Below are 18,997 nucleotides of genomic sequence, written 5' to 3' on the forward strand. Positions count from 1 at the left end.
TATCTCAATAGAAACTTCACAAACTGAAAAGCAAAGAGAACAAAAACTGAAGGAAAAAAGAACAGAATATCCAAGGAGTGGGACAACTACAGAGGTATAACCTACACATAATGGAAATGCCAGAAGCAGAAGAAAGGAAGGGACAGAAGGGATATTTGAAACAATAATGACTGAGAATTTCCCCAAATTAATACCAGACACCAATCCACAGATCAGGAATCTCAGAGAACACCAAGTAGGATAAATGCCAAAGAAACTACAGCAGAGCATATTGTTTTCACACTATAGAAAATCAAAGATAAAGAAAAAATCCTGAAAGATGCCAGAGGAAAAAAAACACCTTACCTGTAGAGGAAAAAAGGTAAGAATTACATCTGACTTCTCCTCAGAAATCATGCAAGCAAGAAGAGAGTGGAGTGAAATGTTTAAAGTGTTAACAGGAAGAAAAAAAAAAAAAAAACACAACCTAGAATTCTCTGCACCATGAAATTATCCTTCAAAACTGAAGGAGAAATAAAGACTTTCTCAGACAAATAAAAATTGGTGGAATTTGTTACCATTAGGCCTGCCTTGCCACAAATGTTAAAAGTTCCTTAGAGAGAAGGAAAACAGTGTAGACCGGAAATTTGGATCTATGTAAAAGGAAGAGCATCAAAGAAGGAATAAGTAAAGGTAAATAAAAACTCTTATTTTCCTTATTTTTAATTAATTTAACAGGTAACATTTTGTTCAAAATAATAACATGGTATTCAATTATGTATACTTATGTATATTTCTTATGTATATACTTATGTATGCTAATAAGTAAAATAAATGACAGTAATGATACAAGAGGTGGGAGGGAGGAATTAGGATTATTTTCTTATTAAAAGGTACTCACACTACTCATCAAGTGGTATAGTGTAATTTAAAAGTGGACTTGGATTAATTATAAAGGTATATTGCAAACTTCAGGGCAACCACTAAAAAAAGTTAAAAAAAAAAAAGACATATAACTGATATCCTAAGAAAGGAGAGAAAAGGGAATCATAAAATGCTTAATTAAAGTCATAAAATCAAAAAACAGTGGAGTACAGAACTAGGAAAAAAGAAAGAAAGCAACAAATAGAAAACAGTCAAGAATTGGTGGATATTAACCTAGCTATATCAGTAACACTTCGAACATCAATTGCCTAAATGCAGCAGTTAAAAGAAATTGTCAGAGTGGATCAAAAAACACAACCCAATTGTATGTTGTTACTAGAAGCCTCTTTAAATATAAAGACATTTATAGATTAAAAGTAAGTGCATGGAGAAAAATATACCATCGTAACACTCATCAAAAGAAAGCAAGAGTCACTATATTAATATCAGACAGAGCAGGCTTCATAGGAAAGAAAGTTATCAAAGATAAAGAAAGACATTACATAATAATAAAGGGGCAAGTCTCCAAGAGACATAACAATCCTTAACATGTATGCCTGTTAACAACAGAACATTAAACTATATGAGGCAAAAACTAATAGAACTGTGAGGAGAAATAGATGAAGCCACTATCATAGTTGGAGACTCCAACCCCCCTCTATCTGTCTAAATGGACAGATCCAGCAGGAAGAAAATCAGTAAGTACATAGTTGAACTCAATAATAAATACCATCAATAGACTGAATATAGTGGACACCTATAGAGTTCTGTCTCCAAAAACAGCATTCTTCTTCTCAAACTCCCATGGAACATTCACCAAGATAGAACACAGTCTAGACCAAAATACATACCTTAACAAATTTAAAAGGATATAGAAATCATACAAGGTCTGCTCTCAGACCACAGTGGAATTAAGCTAGAAATCAACACCAGAAAGATAATTAGAAAGTGTCAAAATACATGGAGATTAAACAACACACTTCTAACTAATACATGGGTCAAAGAAGGAGTCTCAAGAGTAATTTTAAAATATTTGGAACTAAATGAAAACACAATTTATCAAAATTTGCAGGATGCAGTGAAAGTAGTGCTTAGAAATTTTAGCAGTGAATGCATATATTAAAAAGAAGAAAAATCTAAAATCAGTAACCCAAGTTTCTACGATAGAAAACTAGAAAAACAAAAAAGTGAATTAAATCCAAAGTACACACAAGAAAAGAAATCAATGAAACCAAAAGCTAGTTCTTTGAAAAGGTCACTGAAAATCATTAAGCTTCTAGCCAGGCTAACTAAGAAAGAAAAAAAAGAGAGAGGAAAAATTACTAATGTTAGAACTGAAAAAGGCAACATCACTACAGATCCTGTGGAAATATATTACAGGATAAGAAAACTGCAGACCAATATCATCCTCAACAAAATATTATTTCCTGTGTACCAGCAATGAACAAGTAGAATTTGAAATTAAAAACACAATTTTCCATAGCACCCAAAAACATGAAATATTTAGGTATAAATCTAACAAGATATGTATAAGATCTATATGAGGAAAACTACAAAACTCTGATGAACAGAATCAAAGAAGAACTAAATAAAGGAGGTATTCCATGTTCATGGATAGGAAGACTCAATATTGTCAGAATGTCAGTTCTTCTCAACTAGATCTGTAGATCCAATGCAATCCCAATTGAAATCCCCAGCAAGTTTTTTTTTGAGATATTAGTAAATTATTCAAGTTTATATGGAGAGACAAAAGACCCAGAACAGCCAACATAATATTGAAGAACACCTGACCTCAAGACTTAGTATAAAACTACAATAATCAAGACAGTGTAGTGTTATTTGAAGAACAGGCAAATGGATCAGTGGAGTAGAATGGAGAGCCAAGAAATAGACTCCCATATGGTCAACTGATCTTTGAGAAAGGAGCAAAAGCAGTACAGTGGGGCAAAGATAGTCTTTTCAACAGTTGGTGCTAGAACAGGTGGACATCCACATTAAAAAAAAATGAATCTATATACAGACCTTATACCCTTCAAAAAATCAACTCAAAATGCATCATAGACCTAAAGGTAAAACACAAAACTGTAAAACTCCTAAAAGATAACATAGGAGAAAACCTAGATGACCTTGAGTATCACAGTGATTTTTGACTTGCAACACCAAAGGCATGATCCATGAAAGAAATGATTGATAAGCTGGACTTCATTAGAATTAAAAACTTCTGCTCTGTGAAAGACAATGTCAAGAAAACAAGAAAAGCCACAGACTGGGAGAAAATATTTGCAAACACATTTATTTTAAAGGTCTGTTGTCCAAAATATGTAAAGAACTCTTAAACTCAACAATAAGAAAACAACTCAATTTAAAAATGAGCCAAAGACCTTGTCAGACCTCCCTCACTAAAGATGACATCTAGATGGCAAGAAAGCATATGAAAACATGTTCCACATCATATGTCGTTAGGCAAATGCAAATTAAAACAACAATGGGATGCCACTACACACCTGTTTAGGTGTGTAGACCAAATCTGAAACACTGACAACAACAAATGCCGGTGAGGTTTTGGAACAACAGGAACTCTCATTCATTCCTGCTGGGAATGCAAAATGGTACAGCCATTTTGGAAGATGAAATTTCTTACAAAATGTAAACACTCCTACCATTTGATCCAGCAGTCACACTCCTTGGTATTTACCCAAAGGAGTTGAAAGTTTATGTTCACATAGAAACCCGTACATGGATATTTATAGCAGCTGTATTCATAATTGCCAAAATTTGGGAGCAATCAAGATGTCCTTCAGTAGGTGAATGGATAAATAAACTGTTTTCTATCCAGGAAACGGAATATAACTCAGCCCTAAAAAGAAGTGAGCGATCAGCCTTGAAAACAGGGAGGAACCTTAAATGCCTGTTACTAAGAGAAAGAAGCCAACCTGAAAAGGCTACGTACTATATGATTCCAACTACATGACCTTCTGCGAAAGGCAGAGCTGTGGAGACAGGAAAGGATCAGTGGTTGCCAGGAGTCGGGGGGAGGGAGGGATGAACAAGTGGAGCACAGAGGATTTTAAGGCGGTGAAAATGCTCTGTATGATACTACCTGATAGATGCATGTTATTATACATGTGTCCAAACCCACTGAATATAAAACACCAAGAGTGAACCCTAATGTAAACTGTGGACTTCAGGTCATTATGATGTGTATCAGTGTAGCTTCATATATGGTAACATGTGCCATTCTGGAGTGTTGATTATGGTAAGGGAGGAGTGGCTATGCATGTGTTGGGGCAGCAGGTACATGGGAAATCTCTGTCCCTTCCTCTCAGTATTGTTGTGTGCCTAAAACTGCTCTAAAAAATAAATTTTTTTTGAAAAAACAACAATAGATCACTGGTTTCCAGGGGCTGGGATAGGGGGAGGAAGGGAATTCTGGGAGGTTGACAAGACTGATCAGAATAGTCCCTACAAGACTGAATGCATCTGTCAAAATTCACGGAACATACATAAAGAGTGTATTTTACTATATTTAAGTTATACCTTAATAAACCTGAGTTTAACAACATCAGACTACATATTCCTTTCAAGCGGACATAGAACATTTGCCAAGGTAGACTATATTCTAGGTCCTAAAACAAGTCTTGATAAATTTAAAAGTATTTGAATCATACAAAGTTCTCCGACCACAGTATAATTAAATTAGAAACTAATAACTGGAAGATCTCAGGAAAATTCCCTAAATATTTGGAGTTTAAATAACATACTTGTCAATAACCCATGGGTCAAAGGATAAATTGAAAGAGAAATTAGAAAGTGCATAAATTTAAGGGAGAAATAATGCCAATTCTATGCAAACTTTTCCAGAAAATAAAAAGGGAATACTTCCCAATTCATTATTTGGGGCCAGAGGATAAGACAACCAGGGAAAAAAGCATTACAAGCAAAGAAAACTAGAGACCAATATCCCATCATAAACATATGTGCAAAAATTATAAACAAAATTTTAGCAAATCAAATCCAGTGATATATAAAAAAGATAATACATAATGGCCTGGGAATGAAATGTTGGTTTAACATTCAAAAATTAATCTAATTTACCATATCAACAAAGTTAAAAAGAAATACCATACAATCATCTCAGTAGATGCAAAAAAAAACATTTAACAAAATCCAGCATCCATTCCTAATAAAAATTCTCAGCAAACTAGTAATAGTAGGGAACTTCCTCAAACCAATAAAGGGAATTTTATGAAAATTCTATGCTAACATCATACTTAGCCAGCCCTAGTGGTCTAGTGGTTAAGATTCAGTGCTCTCATCGCCGAGGCCCAGCTGCGTGTTGCTGTGATGCTGAAAGCTATGCCACTGGTGTTTCAAAAACCAGCAGGGTCACCTATGGTGGATGGATTTCAGTGGAGCTTCCAGACTAACACAGAGTAGGAAGAAGGACCTGGACACCCACTCCCAAAAACATTGGCCATGAGAACCCTCTGAAGAGCAGCGGAGCACTGTCTGATAGAGCGCCAGAGGGGAGAGCAAGTCCCAAAAACCGGACAGGTTCTGCTGTGCTGGCCACTAACAGCACTACAACATACTGCATGGTGAAACTCTGACTGCTTTGTGCCTCACATCAGGAACAAGACCAAGATATCTACTCGCATGACTTCTGTTCAACATTGTACTTCAAGTTCCAGCCAGTGCAGTCAGGCAAGGAGAAGAAAGAAAAGGCATCGAGACGAGAAAGTCAGAAGTAAAACTGTCCTTACTCATGGGCAACATGACCATCTATCTAGAAAATCTGATGAAACCTACAAAAAAAGACACTAGAACTAATAAGCATCAAAAATATAAAATTCCTAGGGATAAATCTGATTTTAAAAATGTGAAAGACCTGTATGCTGAAAAATACAAGACATTGCTAAGAGAAATTAAAGACCTAAATAAATGGAGAAGCATACCTTGTTTATGATTTGGAAGAGTCAATATCATTAAGATATCAGTTCTTCCTTGATTGATCTACATATATAGATTACTGCAAATCTCAGTCAGCTTTTTTAAAAATAGAAATTGACAAACTGATTGTAAAATACATTACTGACAGTATTGAAGCCAGATGGAACGTTAGTTTGCCCTGGATAACATTTGATTGAAGGCAGTGTTGTGCATCGGATGCGATGACTCAGGAGGTCCCCTCACCCCTCTCTTTCTCTTTGCTACTCCAGCCTACTCCAGTACCTGTACTTTTTTGTTTTACATATTAAGCCTGTGTAAATTTTCCTTAGAAGAAAAAGTTTAGTCTGCTTCCATGAAAAGTTTTGTGTGTGTGTGTGCGGAAGATTGGCCCTGAGCTAACATCTGTTGCTAATCTTCCTGTTTTTTTTTTCCCTCCTCAAAGCCCCAGTACATAGTTGAATAGCCTAGTTGTAAATCCTCCTAGTTCTTCTATGTGAGATGCCACCACAGAATGGCTTGATGAGCCGTGTATAGCTCTGCGCCCAGGATCTGAACCAGTGCACCCCAGGCCGCTGAAGCAGAGCGTGCAAACCTAACCACGATGCCACTGGTCTAGCCCTGTAAAGTTTTAAGATTACTGCTTTAAAGTATTGCTGAAATAAGAACTGCTTTCACATATTTAAGGTAGAGGTCTTAGTGAAATAGATGAGCTTCCACATTTAGATCTGAAAATAACTACTGGAAGAAGAAATATAGCTCAGGCACAGCAGAGAAGTATGATGGAATTACTGCTAATCAGGAAGCTAATGGCGTAGATTCAGGTAGGGACTCATGAAAAACTCACCTGGGTTAGAATTTAGCCAGATAGTAAAGTTGAAGGGGAAACTCTCCAATCTGTTTCATAAAACATCCCTGACTGGTTTAAAATGAATTTTAAAATAATATTAGATAAATTACAAAATTTATAAGCAAAAATAAATTTAGTAATAATTTGTTTGTAAGTATTAAATAGGCTTTTCTTATCTGTTACTATAAAATGACCTCATTGTAATCAGGCTTCACTTTTTTTACTCACATTTAGAGAAAATTTTGAAATAATGCATCAGGCATAAAAATAATTTCAAATGTCTTTTCATTTACAGGTCTGCATTACATTTACTGAATTTGGAAAAATGCAAAATATTTGTAACTTTCTTGTTGAAAAGCTAGATAGCTCTGTTGTCATCAGCCCACCCCAGTTCTATCACACTCCAGGTTCTCTTGAGAATCTTAGGTAAGTTAAGCACATCTTTAACACTAAATTATCAGTTAATTAAACAAAACTATTCAGTGCTACAGTTCATTGAATATCACATTAATAATCTCTGCATTTAATTCCTAAGACGGCAAGCCTGTCTCGTTGCTGTTGAAAATGCATGGCGCAAGGCTCAAGAAGTCTGTCACCTTGTTGGCCAAACTCTAGGAAAACCTTTATTAATCAAAGAAGAAGAAACCAAAGAATGGGAAGGCCAAACAGACGACCACCAGTCATCCAGCCTCTCAAGTGCATCATCTGTACAACAAAAAATCAAGAGTGCAACGCTATATGCTGCTTCAAAAGTATTTATAACTTTTGAAGTAAAGGGCAAAGAAAAGACTAAAAAACATCTCTAAAATTCCAACGAAAATATATTGTGTTTGTATCTTTTTATTTTTATACTTTTTATAAAGTTTGCTTTTGTCCTGAATATTTATATTGTATAGTGTATAAAGTATTTCTCCCCAAAATCTGTCACTCCTTGGATACAGTGCCACAGAGTAGTTATGTGACTTGGTATTTTTAAAAACTTACTATGGGAAATACTCTTTGGAAATAAAAGTGTTGTGTGTGCACACTTGTAATACTGACAGTTCCTATAGGGGCATGTGTAAGTAATTTTTACATTTCTAACTACAGGAAGAAATATTGACACAGTTATTAGCATGATTCTTAACATTAATAGAAAGAATGATGAGCAACACATAACTTTGATAAAAGGGTAGTGAGGTATACTGGGAACATATTTTGATGCCAGAAGGAAAGGCGGTATATGGAGCAGAGCCTCCTCACCAGGGCTCCTTCGCTTATGCCAGCACTCTCCCGTACAGATAGAATGCGAGCCACGTGCATAGCTAAAATGCCCTCGTAGACACATGTTAAAGTAAAAAGTAAAAAATACAAGAAGATACAGTTGAAACTAATTTTAATTATTTAATGCAGTATATCCAAAATATCATTTCAGCATGTAATACATATTTTTAAAGTAACTTTTGGATATTTTATATTTTTCTTTACTGTCTTCTAAATCCAGTATATTTTTTTATCTTACAACACATCTCAATTCAGATGCTAAATTTTCATCAGAAATACTTGATCTGTATTTAAGTTTCCTCATATGTAGTTGAAAAAATAGATTCACACACCCAGGTGTTTCCAAACATGCTTAAAAGATCTACTAACTTGATCAAGTGTCAGTTTTTAAATTAAAATTTTAAAATTCAGTTCCTTGATTGCACTACCCGCATTTCAAGTACTCGGAAGCCGGAAGTGGCTGACAGCTGCCATGTGGGACAGCACAGGGTTACACACTGAGATGACACTGATCCTTATGGCTCTCTGAGATGTGTCACTGCTGTTGGATACACATTATCTACAGGTTACCATATGCCAGGTCTCTTACGCAGCATAGGCTTTCCATTCCTTACACACAATAGGTCCTAGGGTTTTCCCTCTGATATATACACGTCATACCAATATTTCTTTTTTACAACATACACCAGTATGTGGCTTCCCTCCCCACTCACTTTAAGTGGCACTGAAACAATTGTAGCCGTCTGTTCTGTACTGTCCTTGGCGGGGAGGGAGTGTGGAAGCTAAAAAGAAAAGTTTTAGAATCCAGCACCGCTCTGTTCAAATCCTTACTTCACTGCTAGAATGTCAGCTCCTTTTGAATGGAGATTTTGTCTGCCTGGCTCATGGCCGCGTCCTCAGACCCGGCACCCTGGCAGGGCCAGCACAGCGCAGGCTCTCCAGTAACTGCTGAGCGTGTCCACCAGCTGTGTAGACTCGGCCAGGCACTTTAACCTCTTTAAGCCTCTCTCCTCACCTAGGAAATGAGGCTAATAATTCTTACTTTGCAGTGTTATTACTGTAAGGATTAAGTTGAGAAATATAAGACCACAGAATACCGCCTAGCCCACAGCAGTCACTCAGTAAATGGTGGCTAGTGTATCAACTGCATTCTTTGATTATTGTCAGCCCAATTAAAAGTTGTCTTTTCCAAATCCTCCATTAAGATGAATTTTTAAATATATTAAAAATAGTTATCAGAAAATGAGTTTGGTATGTTGAATTTTTCTTTCCAAAAAAGGTTAAATTTTATCTTAGCTTTTATTTATCCAGTTGGGTAGAAAAGTACAATTGGGACTGTACATGAAGAAAAAAATTGTTCAAGGACTGGCCCAGTGGTGCAGCGGTTAAGTTCGAATGTTCCACTTCAGTGGCCCAGGGTTCACCGGTTCAGATCCCAGGTGTGGACATTTGCACCACTTGACAAGCCATGCTGTGGCAGGCCTCCCACATAGAAAGTAGAGGAAGATGGGCACGGATGTTAGCTCAGGGCCAATCCTCCTCAAAAAAAAAAAAAAAATTGTTCATACTCAAAATTGATTCATGTGCGTAGATTTTTCTTAGCCATGGCTTCATTATATTTTTGGTTCCATCATATTTGCTAAAGAGGGTTTTCAACTTAGTGTATGAAAAAAACAAATTTTAAGTTAGCAAACACTTTTGAGAATTTACAGGAATTTTTAAAGATGTTGCTTCAAAAGAAATCCTGTAAAATGGACAGTCCTATTCTAGACGACAGCTAGGAGAAGAAATCTTTCAAAGATTGGACTTGTTTATGTATGACATCCTGTGTACCTAAGAGTAAGGGTATCAAATTTAGTTCTCAGTTGATGGCAATCTAATTTTTGACACATGGCCTGCACTGGAGTCTCACAATGAAGGACTTGGGGGACCTGTGCCACAAAGCCTGACAGAATAAACCTATCTCAAACTTAGTCCTGACAGAATTTCTTTCTTCTGAACCCTCTTTAAAAAAACTCTTTCCAGGGGCCGGCTCCGTGGCCGCCTGGTGAAGTTTGCATGCTCTGCTCCGGTGGCCCAGGGTTTCCCCAGTTCAGATCCTGGGCACAGACATGGCACCACTTATCAGGCCATGCTGAGGGGGCATCCCACATGCCACAACTAGAAGAACTCGAAACTAAAAATACACAACTTTGTACCAGGGGGCTTTGGGGAGAAAAAGGAAAAATAAAACTTAAAAAAAATTTTTTTTTAAAGCATCATGTCTAAAAAAAAAATCTTTCCAGAAAGCAGCAAATTATTGTTTTCTGAAAGAAGAAACATTTTCTAATTAGGATATTTGAAGCAGACCACTATATTCTAAGCTCCTTTTTAAAAGGAAATACTATTAAAATAAGATTTGTGAGTATTACCAATAAAATTTAGGATTCCATTCAGTTGCACGCTAAAGATTACTTTTTTTGTAGTACCAATTTACCTTACTTTTATCAGTATTCTTACTTGAGAGTTAATTTGAGTTCAATGTAAATAAATACGACCTGGAAAAATAATTTGTCACGTATGATGCTGTGCACCATTCACATCCCAGAATTATTGTGATATTCTCAGGAATTTAAGTTGAGGATATCCCAGTTCTGTCAGATTTGTTGACCAGAATTTGATAGTAAGGAATTCTTCTCATTGGCCTAAAAAACTAAAAACATGAATTATGAAGTCAAAAGTGGGAGTTTAATGTATTATCTACATAACAAAATTATATGGGAGGCAAATGCTTGTTACTCATTCCAGAAAAAACACTATATAAATTACCTTAACATAAACATTTACTATTTTTTATGCAGGTTGTATTTGCAGCCAGATAGCTTCTGGTCATCATCTAATGTGGCCTCAGTTGCTTTCACATGCTCAGTTATGTTACAAGGCAAGATTCACAGTGGCTAATCCAAGTCAGACACTGCTCTCGGGGTGAGGTAATATTTTTCAAGAGGGATTACTTGTACTCTTTTATTGAAAGAGTAACACTTTTCTTACCTGTTTATCAGGAGGACGTTTCTGTTTCAGCCACTCTTCGGGACCCCCGGTTTCAACATGGCAGCCAGCAGTCGCTCCCAGTTAGCCACGTCACTCGCATAGGGTCACCAGTCCCACCTCAAAATGAACAAATGCTGGCTTTGGTCTTCAAATGTAAGTTGGTTCTCTTATAACAGTGAAAAAACCAGAAGACTAAACAAAAACATATTTGGTACACAGGGTTTAAAATTTATCAGGGTTTCACATGCTCAGTACAATTAAGAGACAATATTAGTGAGCCCCAAAACAAAAATCAGTTTCCACACCAAGAGGTAAAAAACCCACGTGGCAGGAGAAAGTGCTAATCTAATCCAGAAACAAGTGAGTGATCCCTGAATTAAAAAACGTATCCTCCAAATACCACGTAGGAACATGGTGCCATGGCGGGGGAGGGATCTACTTTTCAAAATACAGAGCTACCATCGCTTATCCTCCGTTCCTTCCCTTCTATAAGCAGTTGTGGGCAAAGAGTCAAAAACAGGTAAATACTTCCAACGTTTCAAACCTATCTCAGTTTTACACTGATCACATTAATCACAGCCTAATTATTCTTTTATCTGTCTCTACACAAGACTGTGTGTAGCGTCCTCACCTCAGTAGTAGGGCTGTGTCTTAAACATTTCTTTTCCCGGTATCTGGCTAATGAAAGGTTAAGGGGAAGGAAGGCGGGCTGTCAGATACTTTGCTTTCTTCCCAAATCAGAGGGATGGTCTGTATAGCAGAGTACTCGAACGCTGGTACGCATGGGAGCAGGAAGGGGAGTGCGGGTCATTGATTCCAGAATCTGTGTTCAAACTCTGCACCTTTTCTCTCGAATAGGCACGCTTCTGTTTCTCCAAAGCTTAGCTTTCTCAGAAAAGAAGTCCGTGGCTATGCAACAACATGCAGTTTGTTGTCTCAACTCGTCTCTTCAACTGTGTCAGAACGTACATGCATTTTAAGCTTACTGGATCAGCTCTCAGGGGTCTTTGCCCTTCGCCTCCTGTCCCCACTGAGGGTGACGATCACTGTGCCACACGTTCCTCACCAGGAGGGCACACGCACTGCTCAGGGGAAGGCGTTTTTGACATTCTAACTGCAGCCACTACATAACTGCATCTAATAAAGTCGGTTAACTGGTAACTTTTAATAAAGAGATGCTTAAATTGAATTTGTTTCCATTAGCATTAATTTTACTTTGAAAGCCTATTTTAGAAAATCATATTTGTACTTGATAGCAATAATGAATTTGTAGAAATGAAAACTCATACAAAAACAGTTTATATTTTTTATTGAATCAACCATATTGTAATTCCATTTTAAAAGAATTAGTATACTAATAAGCATTATTAGTATAACGATTCAATTAGTTGATTCAAATAAATCAACTCCAGCCCAAGTATGTAAATAGCATCAAAATAAATTTTTTCTTAGTTTATGCTAAATTAATCATGAAAAACTAAGGTATTACATTCTATATTGGAGTAGGGGGTAAAGTGTAACGAACTCAAAGTTGAATGTCAACCAAATAAAATACAAGATTATTTTTAATATTTCATGTTTCATTAGCTCAATACCTACAAAGTGAGCATAGATTTCTTCTTCATCTTTATTGTACCTATTCCTAAAATAATACAGATACAGTGATACAGACTTATATGGTCTGCAAAGAAACCAATATGAATTTGCAGCTAAAATCTTTACAAAATGTATTTGCAAACCACAGAAGTCAGCATATATTTGAGGAGTAACTATATTGATTTCATTCTGTAGGAATGTTGAGAATTCACAGTATCCCACGTTACTAAAACTTACATTCACTTAAAATATTCAGTTGTTCAGTACTTCATTGGAATAATAAGAGAGAATTGACGATCTCACTAATATTAAATCCAACACTAGAAATGTTTCATCTAAATGTTTAGACACTTCATTGACCAATATTAACTAATGATTTTTCAAATTGGCAATAAGTGGAAACACTTCAGCAACCACACAGCTGCATGACCGTGAGACACCCGCCGCCCTGAGATTGGACAGATGCCAGCCCCTCACTGCGCGCAGCAGCCCTGAGGCAGGAAGAGCAGAAACCGCAGCGTTCTCCGCGAGCCGCCCACCGCGGCTTCCCTGCGTGTATGCAGAGTGCGCAGAAGGGGCCACGGCAGGCGAGAGAACACGAGCTTGACAGGCAGGGCGTGGCAGGGCTGCACGCCCGCCTCCACGAGGGCAAGTGCAGGCAGCGCGGCCAGGCTGCGGTTGCCGTCGGCGACTTACTGGGACCGATGCATGCTGTGTGCACAGCCCTGGATAAAAGCCGTGCATGTATAGCCACGTGAGCATCAAGACAGAAAGAAACATGTAAGTCTAAAGACTTTTTAAAAATCATGACTAGGAATATGGAATGTAGTATAGTTGTAATGCTACACATGCAAGCAACATCATTTATGAAGGAGGGGCAAATGCTAAAATTAAAATGCTTGAAATTAATTAATAAAATATATGAGAAATCATCAAAGTTTTGTTTAGGTTTTTTTCTTTAAAAAAAAAAAATTCCAGGGGCTGGTGTAGCGGTGAAGTTCGCATACTCTTGTTCGGTGGCCCAGGGTTCACAGGTTCAGATCCCGGGCTTGGACCTACACACCACTCAACAAGCCATGCTGTGATGGCCATCCCACATACAAAATAGAGGAAGATTGGCACAGATGTTCGTTCAGGGCCAATCTTCCTCACCAAAACACACACACACACACACACACACACAAACAAAAAATTCTGAATACCCTTCTCCTCTTCCTATGCTGTCTCACAGATTGCTATTTCCCATGAATGCTCCCTCGCTAGTCATATACAGTCAAGACAAAACAGCCCAAAAGCTTGCATGTGTCCGTAATTGAGTGTGCCACATCGCAAATAAGGCCAGACTTCTTTTAATTTTTGCCACTGAGAAGATGAATTATCATGGATGGAGAGGTTTTCGTAACTGATTTGGAAAAAAGTGGATTATGTGTTTAAAAAAGTTTCTCAAGTCTTGATAATAGTGATAGAAAACTAAGGTATATTGTGTTACCTACGTCATAATTATATTTCGAATTAAGATATTATGTATAAAATGAAGTTAGGAAAGGTCTTTTAGGAACATCTGGAAGATTCACCAGGCGTCTGATAGTCTACTTAATACTTATTAAATCCGTGTTATTCCCGCATAAATATTTTAAAGGCAGAATTTGAAGGCAGATTTATTTCATATAAATGTACCCTATCTTGTCTTTAATAAGCAATGCTTCATGTGCGTCATCCATGTCTTCACTCTCCGGTATGACCATCTACAACCATCGCAATAGTCAAAAAGCCTTCAAAATAAATACAATGCTTAAGACAAAAACGGCATTCTGCATATTAATACGCAGCAGACGAGGTTGCTTTTTGCTTCTGTCCCGCTGTCACCGCTGAGGGACTTGTCTTCTTTCCAACCGTGATGAGTTCATCTGTGTAAAAGAAAGAGAAAATACACACACACCCTCCATATTGTGCCCAGTAAACGTTCTGTTGTTCGCGGAATATGGGGTCTGTGACTTCCCTTCTCAAGTTGTTCGTTTTCGTCCTCGACATCCACGTTCCCTCTCTCTTTCCGTGTCCTCTCTCCGGTCCCAAGCGGGCCCCTCGCGCCGTCCGCCCCCGGTTTCCGTCTGGCCCGCGCCCCAGCCCGGCCGCGCCGTCCGCAGCGCTGGGGGCCCTGCCGCCAGGGGCAGGGGACCCCGTGCTCCTTCCGCCCGGGGACCGCGTGTCACCAGGGCGCAAACCTGCCGCTGCCGACTCAGAGCAGAACCTCCTGAGGAAACTATTTGTGGAAACTGGTTGGCTTGGTGACTAACTTTTGACAGAAAAACCCATGTGCGGTAGAGTCAATAGTTACTGTTTGCGGAATGATCGATAGACGTACAGATGTGGAGCTCGGCTGTGTAAGAGCTACAAAAATACCTAAAGAAATGGAAGACGGGCTGTAACGGGAGGACACGGCCATCAATCAAGAGTCAGAAAGGCGCAGACGACAGCACGAGCCAAACCAACAGCGACCCTGCGCCGGGAAGCCCAGCTCCCGCCCCCCGCAGGCCGGAAGGGAGCCCCGAAACACTCGTCGGCCCAAACGCCGGTCCAGGGCCCGCGTCATGGTCCAGGGCCCGCGTGCAGGGTCCTCGCCGGGCCCGCGCTCGGCTGCGTCCCGCGGTCTCGGTCCACGCGCAGCGGCGCCGACCTGTCCCCCGTCGAGGCCGGGATCCGGGCGGGCGCGCCGGGGACCCAGCCCCGGGGCGGAGCGTCTCCTGCGCTGGAGCCGGAGGCCCCGGACCGGCCCAGCGGGAGCCCAGGCCGCCGCCGGGCGCCCCCTCCCGCGCCGCGCGGCCAGGTCCCCGCGCTCGCTCCTCGCCTCGCGGTGGGGCGCAGGCGGCGGCTGCAGCGCCCGTAGCGGCGAGAGCCGCGCTCCGCCCGGGCGAGGGGATGCCCCGCCCCCAGGCCCCCGCCCTCCGCCGCGACGCGGGGCCCGAGCATCGCCCCTGGGTGCGCGCTGCGCGCAGGCGCCGCCGCGGGGGGCTGGGCCGCACCTTCTCTGCCCGCTGCCTCCGGGCATTTCCGATTCACCGGCCGAGACAGAATCGGCCGCAGTCCGCTCAGAGCTCCATCTCAGACCCCAGCCACAGGCCATGGGACTTCCCCCCTTGGCCCAGTTGGTGTCAAGGGTCAGGATAGCCTTCGTGACCTCCGCATCCTTCACCCTCCTTATGCTGCCAAGGGCTGTACATTCTACCTCTTTCTCCCCTTTTCCTCTCAGGCCTCTACTCCGTTCCTATTGCACCTGCCTGAGCCCGGGCCACTGCCCCCACCGATCACCCTCCTCGGGTCTCAGAATGTAATTACTGGCAAATCCACGCCAGGACGAGTGACCTAACTTAAACGCAACTCTGATCACGTTCTTCCCAGCTTAAAACTTTTTGGTGACTCCTGATGGCCAGCAGCATGAAAGGCAACACCCTCTGCGTGACCTCAAGGTCCCTCAAGACCTGGCCCCTGTGCTCTCCCCAGTCTCAGCCCTCCTCGCGGGCTCCAGGAGAATTGAACAGACTCCCTTCTCCATGGTTACGTCCCCGGCTCGCCTGACTAATTCTCTCACCTTTGAGTCAAGAGCTCGGCTCTGACATTGTATCCTCCGGGACGGCCATCCCAGCTGGCTTAGACGACCTGTTGGGTCTTGAGGGCACGGGCATGTTTCTCTCCGTTGTAACAAAGATCGCTGCTCCAGCTATGTAGTTACCTATTTTTCTCACCCCACTCCTAGCAATTTATGACCTGGGTGCTCTGTACCAGGCACAGGCTTAAGCAGGTGTTATGAATTATTTAATACTTACAACTACCCTGTGAAGCAGCTTCTATTATCCCCATCATACACATGCAGTATGGGCTCAGAGAGCTTAAGAAATTTGTCTAACCTCACATGGCCAAGAGGCAGGGAACTCAGGCGTTCCTATTTTTTCAAATCACCCTCCGAGCGAGTGTGTGTGCAGCCAGAGTTGAAAACCACTGCTCTAGCCTGTGAGCTCCTGTAGGACAAGGGGCCACGGGTTTCATCTCTGGACCTGGCACAGCTACTGGGACAGAGGAGGTGTTTGTGGCATACCCTGAGGTTTTATTTGATCCTGTCCATCACTCTAGAAAGCAAGCCGTTCAGGAATCATGACTGCCGTTTTTAGATGTGCAAAGAGACCCAGAAAGTTAAGTGACTTGACGGTTCATAGATGGCAGTGCCATGGCTGAAGACTAGGGACCTGCGACTCCTCCTATGGGAGGAGTCTTTTCACCATCTTAGCTTTTTCTGGGACAGGCTCCCAGAGGAAGATTTCGTTGCGATTCTTCCTGGAAACCTTTGGCAGTAAGAGATTCGTTTTCACATCTGACTGGATTTAGAGCATCTGTGGGGCCAGAATACAGAGTTGAGAGGGACTGCTGACAAAAACAAAGAGGAGTAGCAAACGCACTTGGCAACATGGCTATTTTGATGTATAGCCTCAGAAGGAATTGCTTGAGCTACTGCAGTTATCTCAAGATAATTGCAGGCCATGAAGCCACCAAGGTTGAAGGGTTTTTAAGTAAAGGAGTAACATGATCAGAATTGAATTTACTAAACACACATACACTCACCACCACTAAGAGTGCAGGGCATGTGTTGTCTGGGACAAAAGCAAACACAGGTAATGACGTCCATAGCAGGGCTGTTCATAATAACAAAAGATGGAAACAACCACATGTCTACTGGCAACAGAATGGTTACATTGTGATACGGTCACACAATAAGTATTAGCAGTGAAAACGAATGAATTATACCTTGTGTAAAAACATGAATAATTCTTGGAAATATGACAAAATTATTGTCGTATGAAGAGACAAAGTATGCCACCAAAAACGCAGACGATATTAGACAGCACTCAGGCTCCTTATTTGTTAAAGAGAAATGTGATATCCATGTTTACACTTGCATACACTATATACAACTTGTTTCACAGATATTTGAGTGTTTATAATTCACAAGGCATCTATAAGTACATGTTACATGTGTTATATAAGCACATTATACACTTGGTATAGGTGGACTGTGAAAACGTGGGTGACGGCACAAATGTTAGTACTGAGGAGATAACTGCATCTTTAAAATAGAGTTTAGCAGTGTGGAGTTCCTCGAAAAACTAAAAATAGAACTACCGTATGATCCAGCAATTCCACTTCTGGGTACATATCCAAAGGAAATGAAATTCGTCCCTCCAAGAGAAAGCTGTACCCCACGTTCACTGCAGCATTACTCACAATAGCTAAGCGTCCATCAGTAGATGAATGGATAAAGAAAATGTCGTGTGTATATATATATAATATATATATGATAGTTCACACACAGTGTGAAATATTATTCAGCCATAAAAAAGATGAAATCTTGCTATTTGTGGCAACATGGATGAAGCTGGAGGACATTATGCTAACTGAAATGAGCCACAGAAAGACAAACGCTGTGTGCTCTCTCCTGTATGTGGAATCTAAGAAAGTCGAACTTGTGGGAGCAGAGGTGAGCAGTGGTTCCCGGGGCAGAGGAGGATGGGGAATCAGAGAGGCTGGTCAAAGGGCACAAACTTTCAGCTCGGAGATGAACAAGATCTTGGGATGTAATGTACAGCAGGGTGGTTATAGCTACTAACACTGCATTGTGTACTTCAAATTTGCTAAGAGAGTTGATCTGAAGCGTTCCTGTCACACCAAAAAAACCCCAAAAGGTAACTTATGTGAGGTGATGGATGTATGAATTAACTCGATTGTGGTAATAATTTCACAGTGTATATATCAAACCATCACGTTGTACACCTTAAATATATACAATTTTTATTTGTCAATTATACCTTAATACGTCTAGGAAAAAATAAAATACAAGTTTAGACCAAAAAGTGATAAGAATGAACTAATGAACACATATTTAAAATGAAACTCCTACTCTTTTTGCTAGCGATATTTCAACTATTTCTGTCAAAGGAGTAAAATATTCGCATTTCTTAGATTTCTTGGAAAAATACTGATATTAGGTAAAATAGGGAAAAGCAAATAGGAAGTGAGCAGGTAATATACACAATATCTTGAGACACTTTCTATATGCTCCTTAGTACCACAAGATGACAGAATTTAGAATCTATATTTATAACCTTTGCAATATTGTACTAAGCCAAAATGCTTGAGTCATAGTGTTCCAAAATAAAATTCCATTTGTAATATAGGCCATTTTAACCATTTCTCTAAATTAAAAGAAACTTGCTTTAACTAGGGATCAACAAATTAATAAATTTCTTAAGTAACTTCTAGGTAATTTTAATAACTTGTAAGAAGACATTGAAAATTTTTCTCAAAACTCAAGAAAGTGTCTCTTAGCTTGCCTTTCAACTGACAAGAATTATGAAAAGGTTA

The 18,997-nt window shown here is 40.0% G+C and overlaps 1 protein-coding gene across 4 annotated transcripts in view; it reads left to right on the top strand.

Annotated features, from left to right (window-relative positions):
* Window positions 1–12,182, top strand: part of IRAK1BP1 (interleukin 1 receptor associated kinase 1 binding protein 1) — a 35,938-nt gene extending 23,756 nt beyond the window's left edge. Inside the window, exons 3-7 of one of the 4 annotated variants that reach the window (XR_011422056.1) lie at window positions 6,996–7,126; window positions 7,236–7,528; window positions 10,804–10,932; window positions 11,005–11,146; window positions 11,852–12,182. Coding sequence is in view for 1 of the 4 variants with exons in the window: in XM_023650679.2 (XP_023506447.2) it covers window positions 6,996–7,126; window positions 7,236–7,506 (402 nt within the window). In the remaining 3 variants the exon portion in view is untranslated. Of the gene's footprint in view, window positions 1–6,995; window positions 7,127–7,235; window positions 9,207–10,803; window positions 10,933–11,004; window positions 11,147–11,851 lie in introns of those variants that run through there. The other 3 variants (XR_002810826.2, XR_011422055.1, XM_023650679.2) reach the window with 3 other exon arrangements.
* The last annotated feature ends 6,815 nt before the right edge of the window (window positions 12,183–18,997 follow it).

The sequence above is a fragment of the Equus caballus genome, chromosome 10 (assembly GCF_041296265.1).
Source record: "Equus caballus isolate H_3958 breed thoroughbred chromosome 10, TB-T2T, whole genome shotgun sequence".
Lineage (NCBI taxonomy): Eukaryota > Metazoa > Chordata > Mammalia > Perissodactyla > Equidae > Equus > Equus caballus.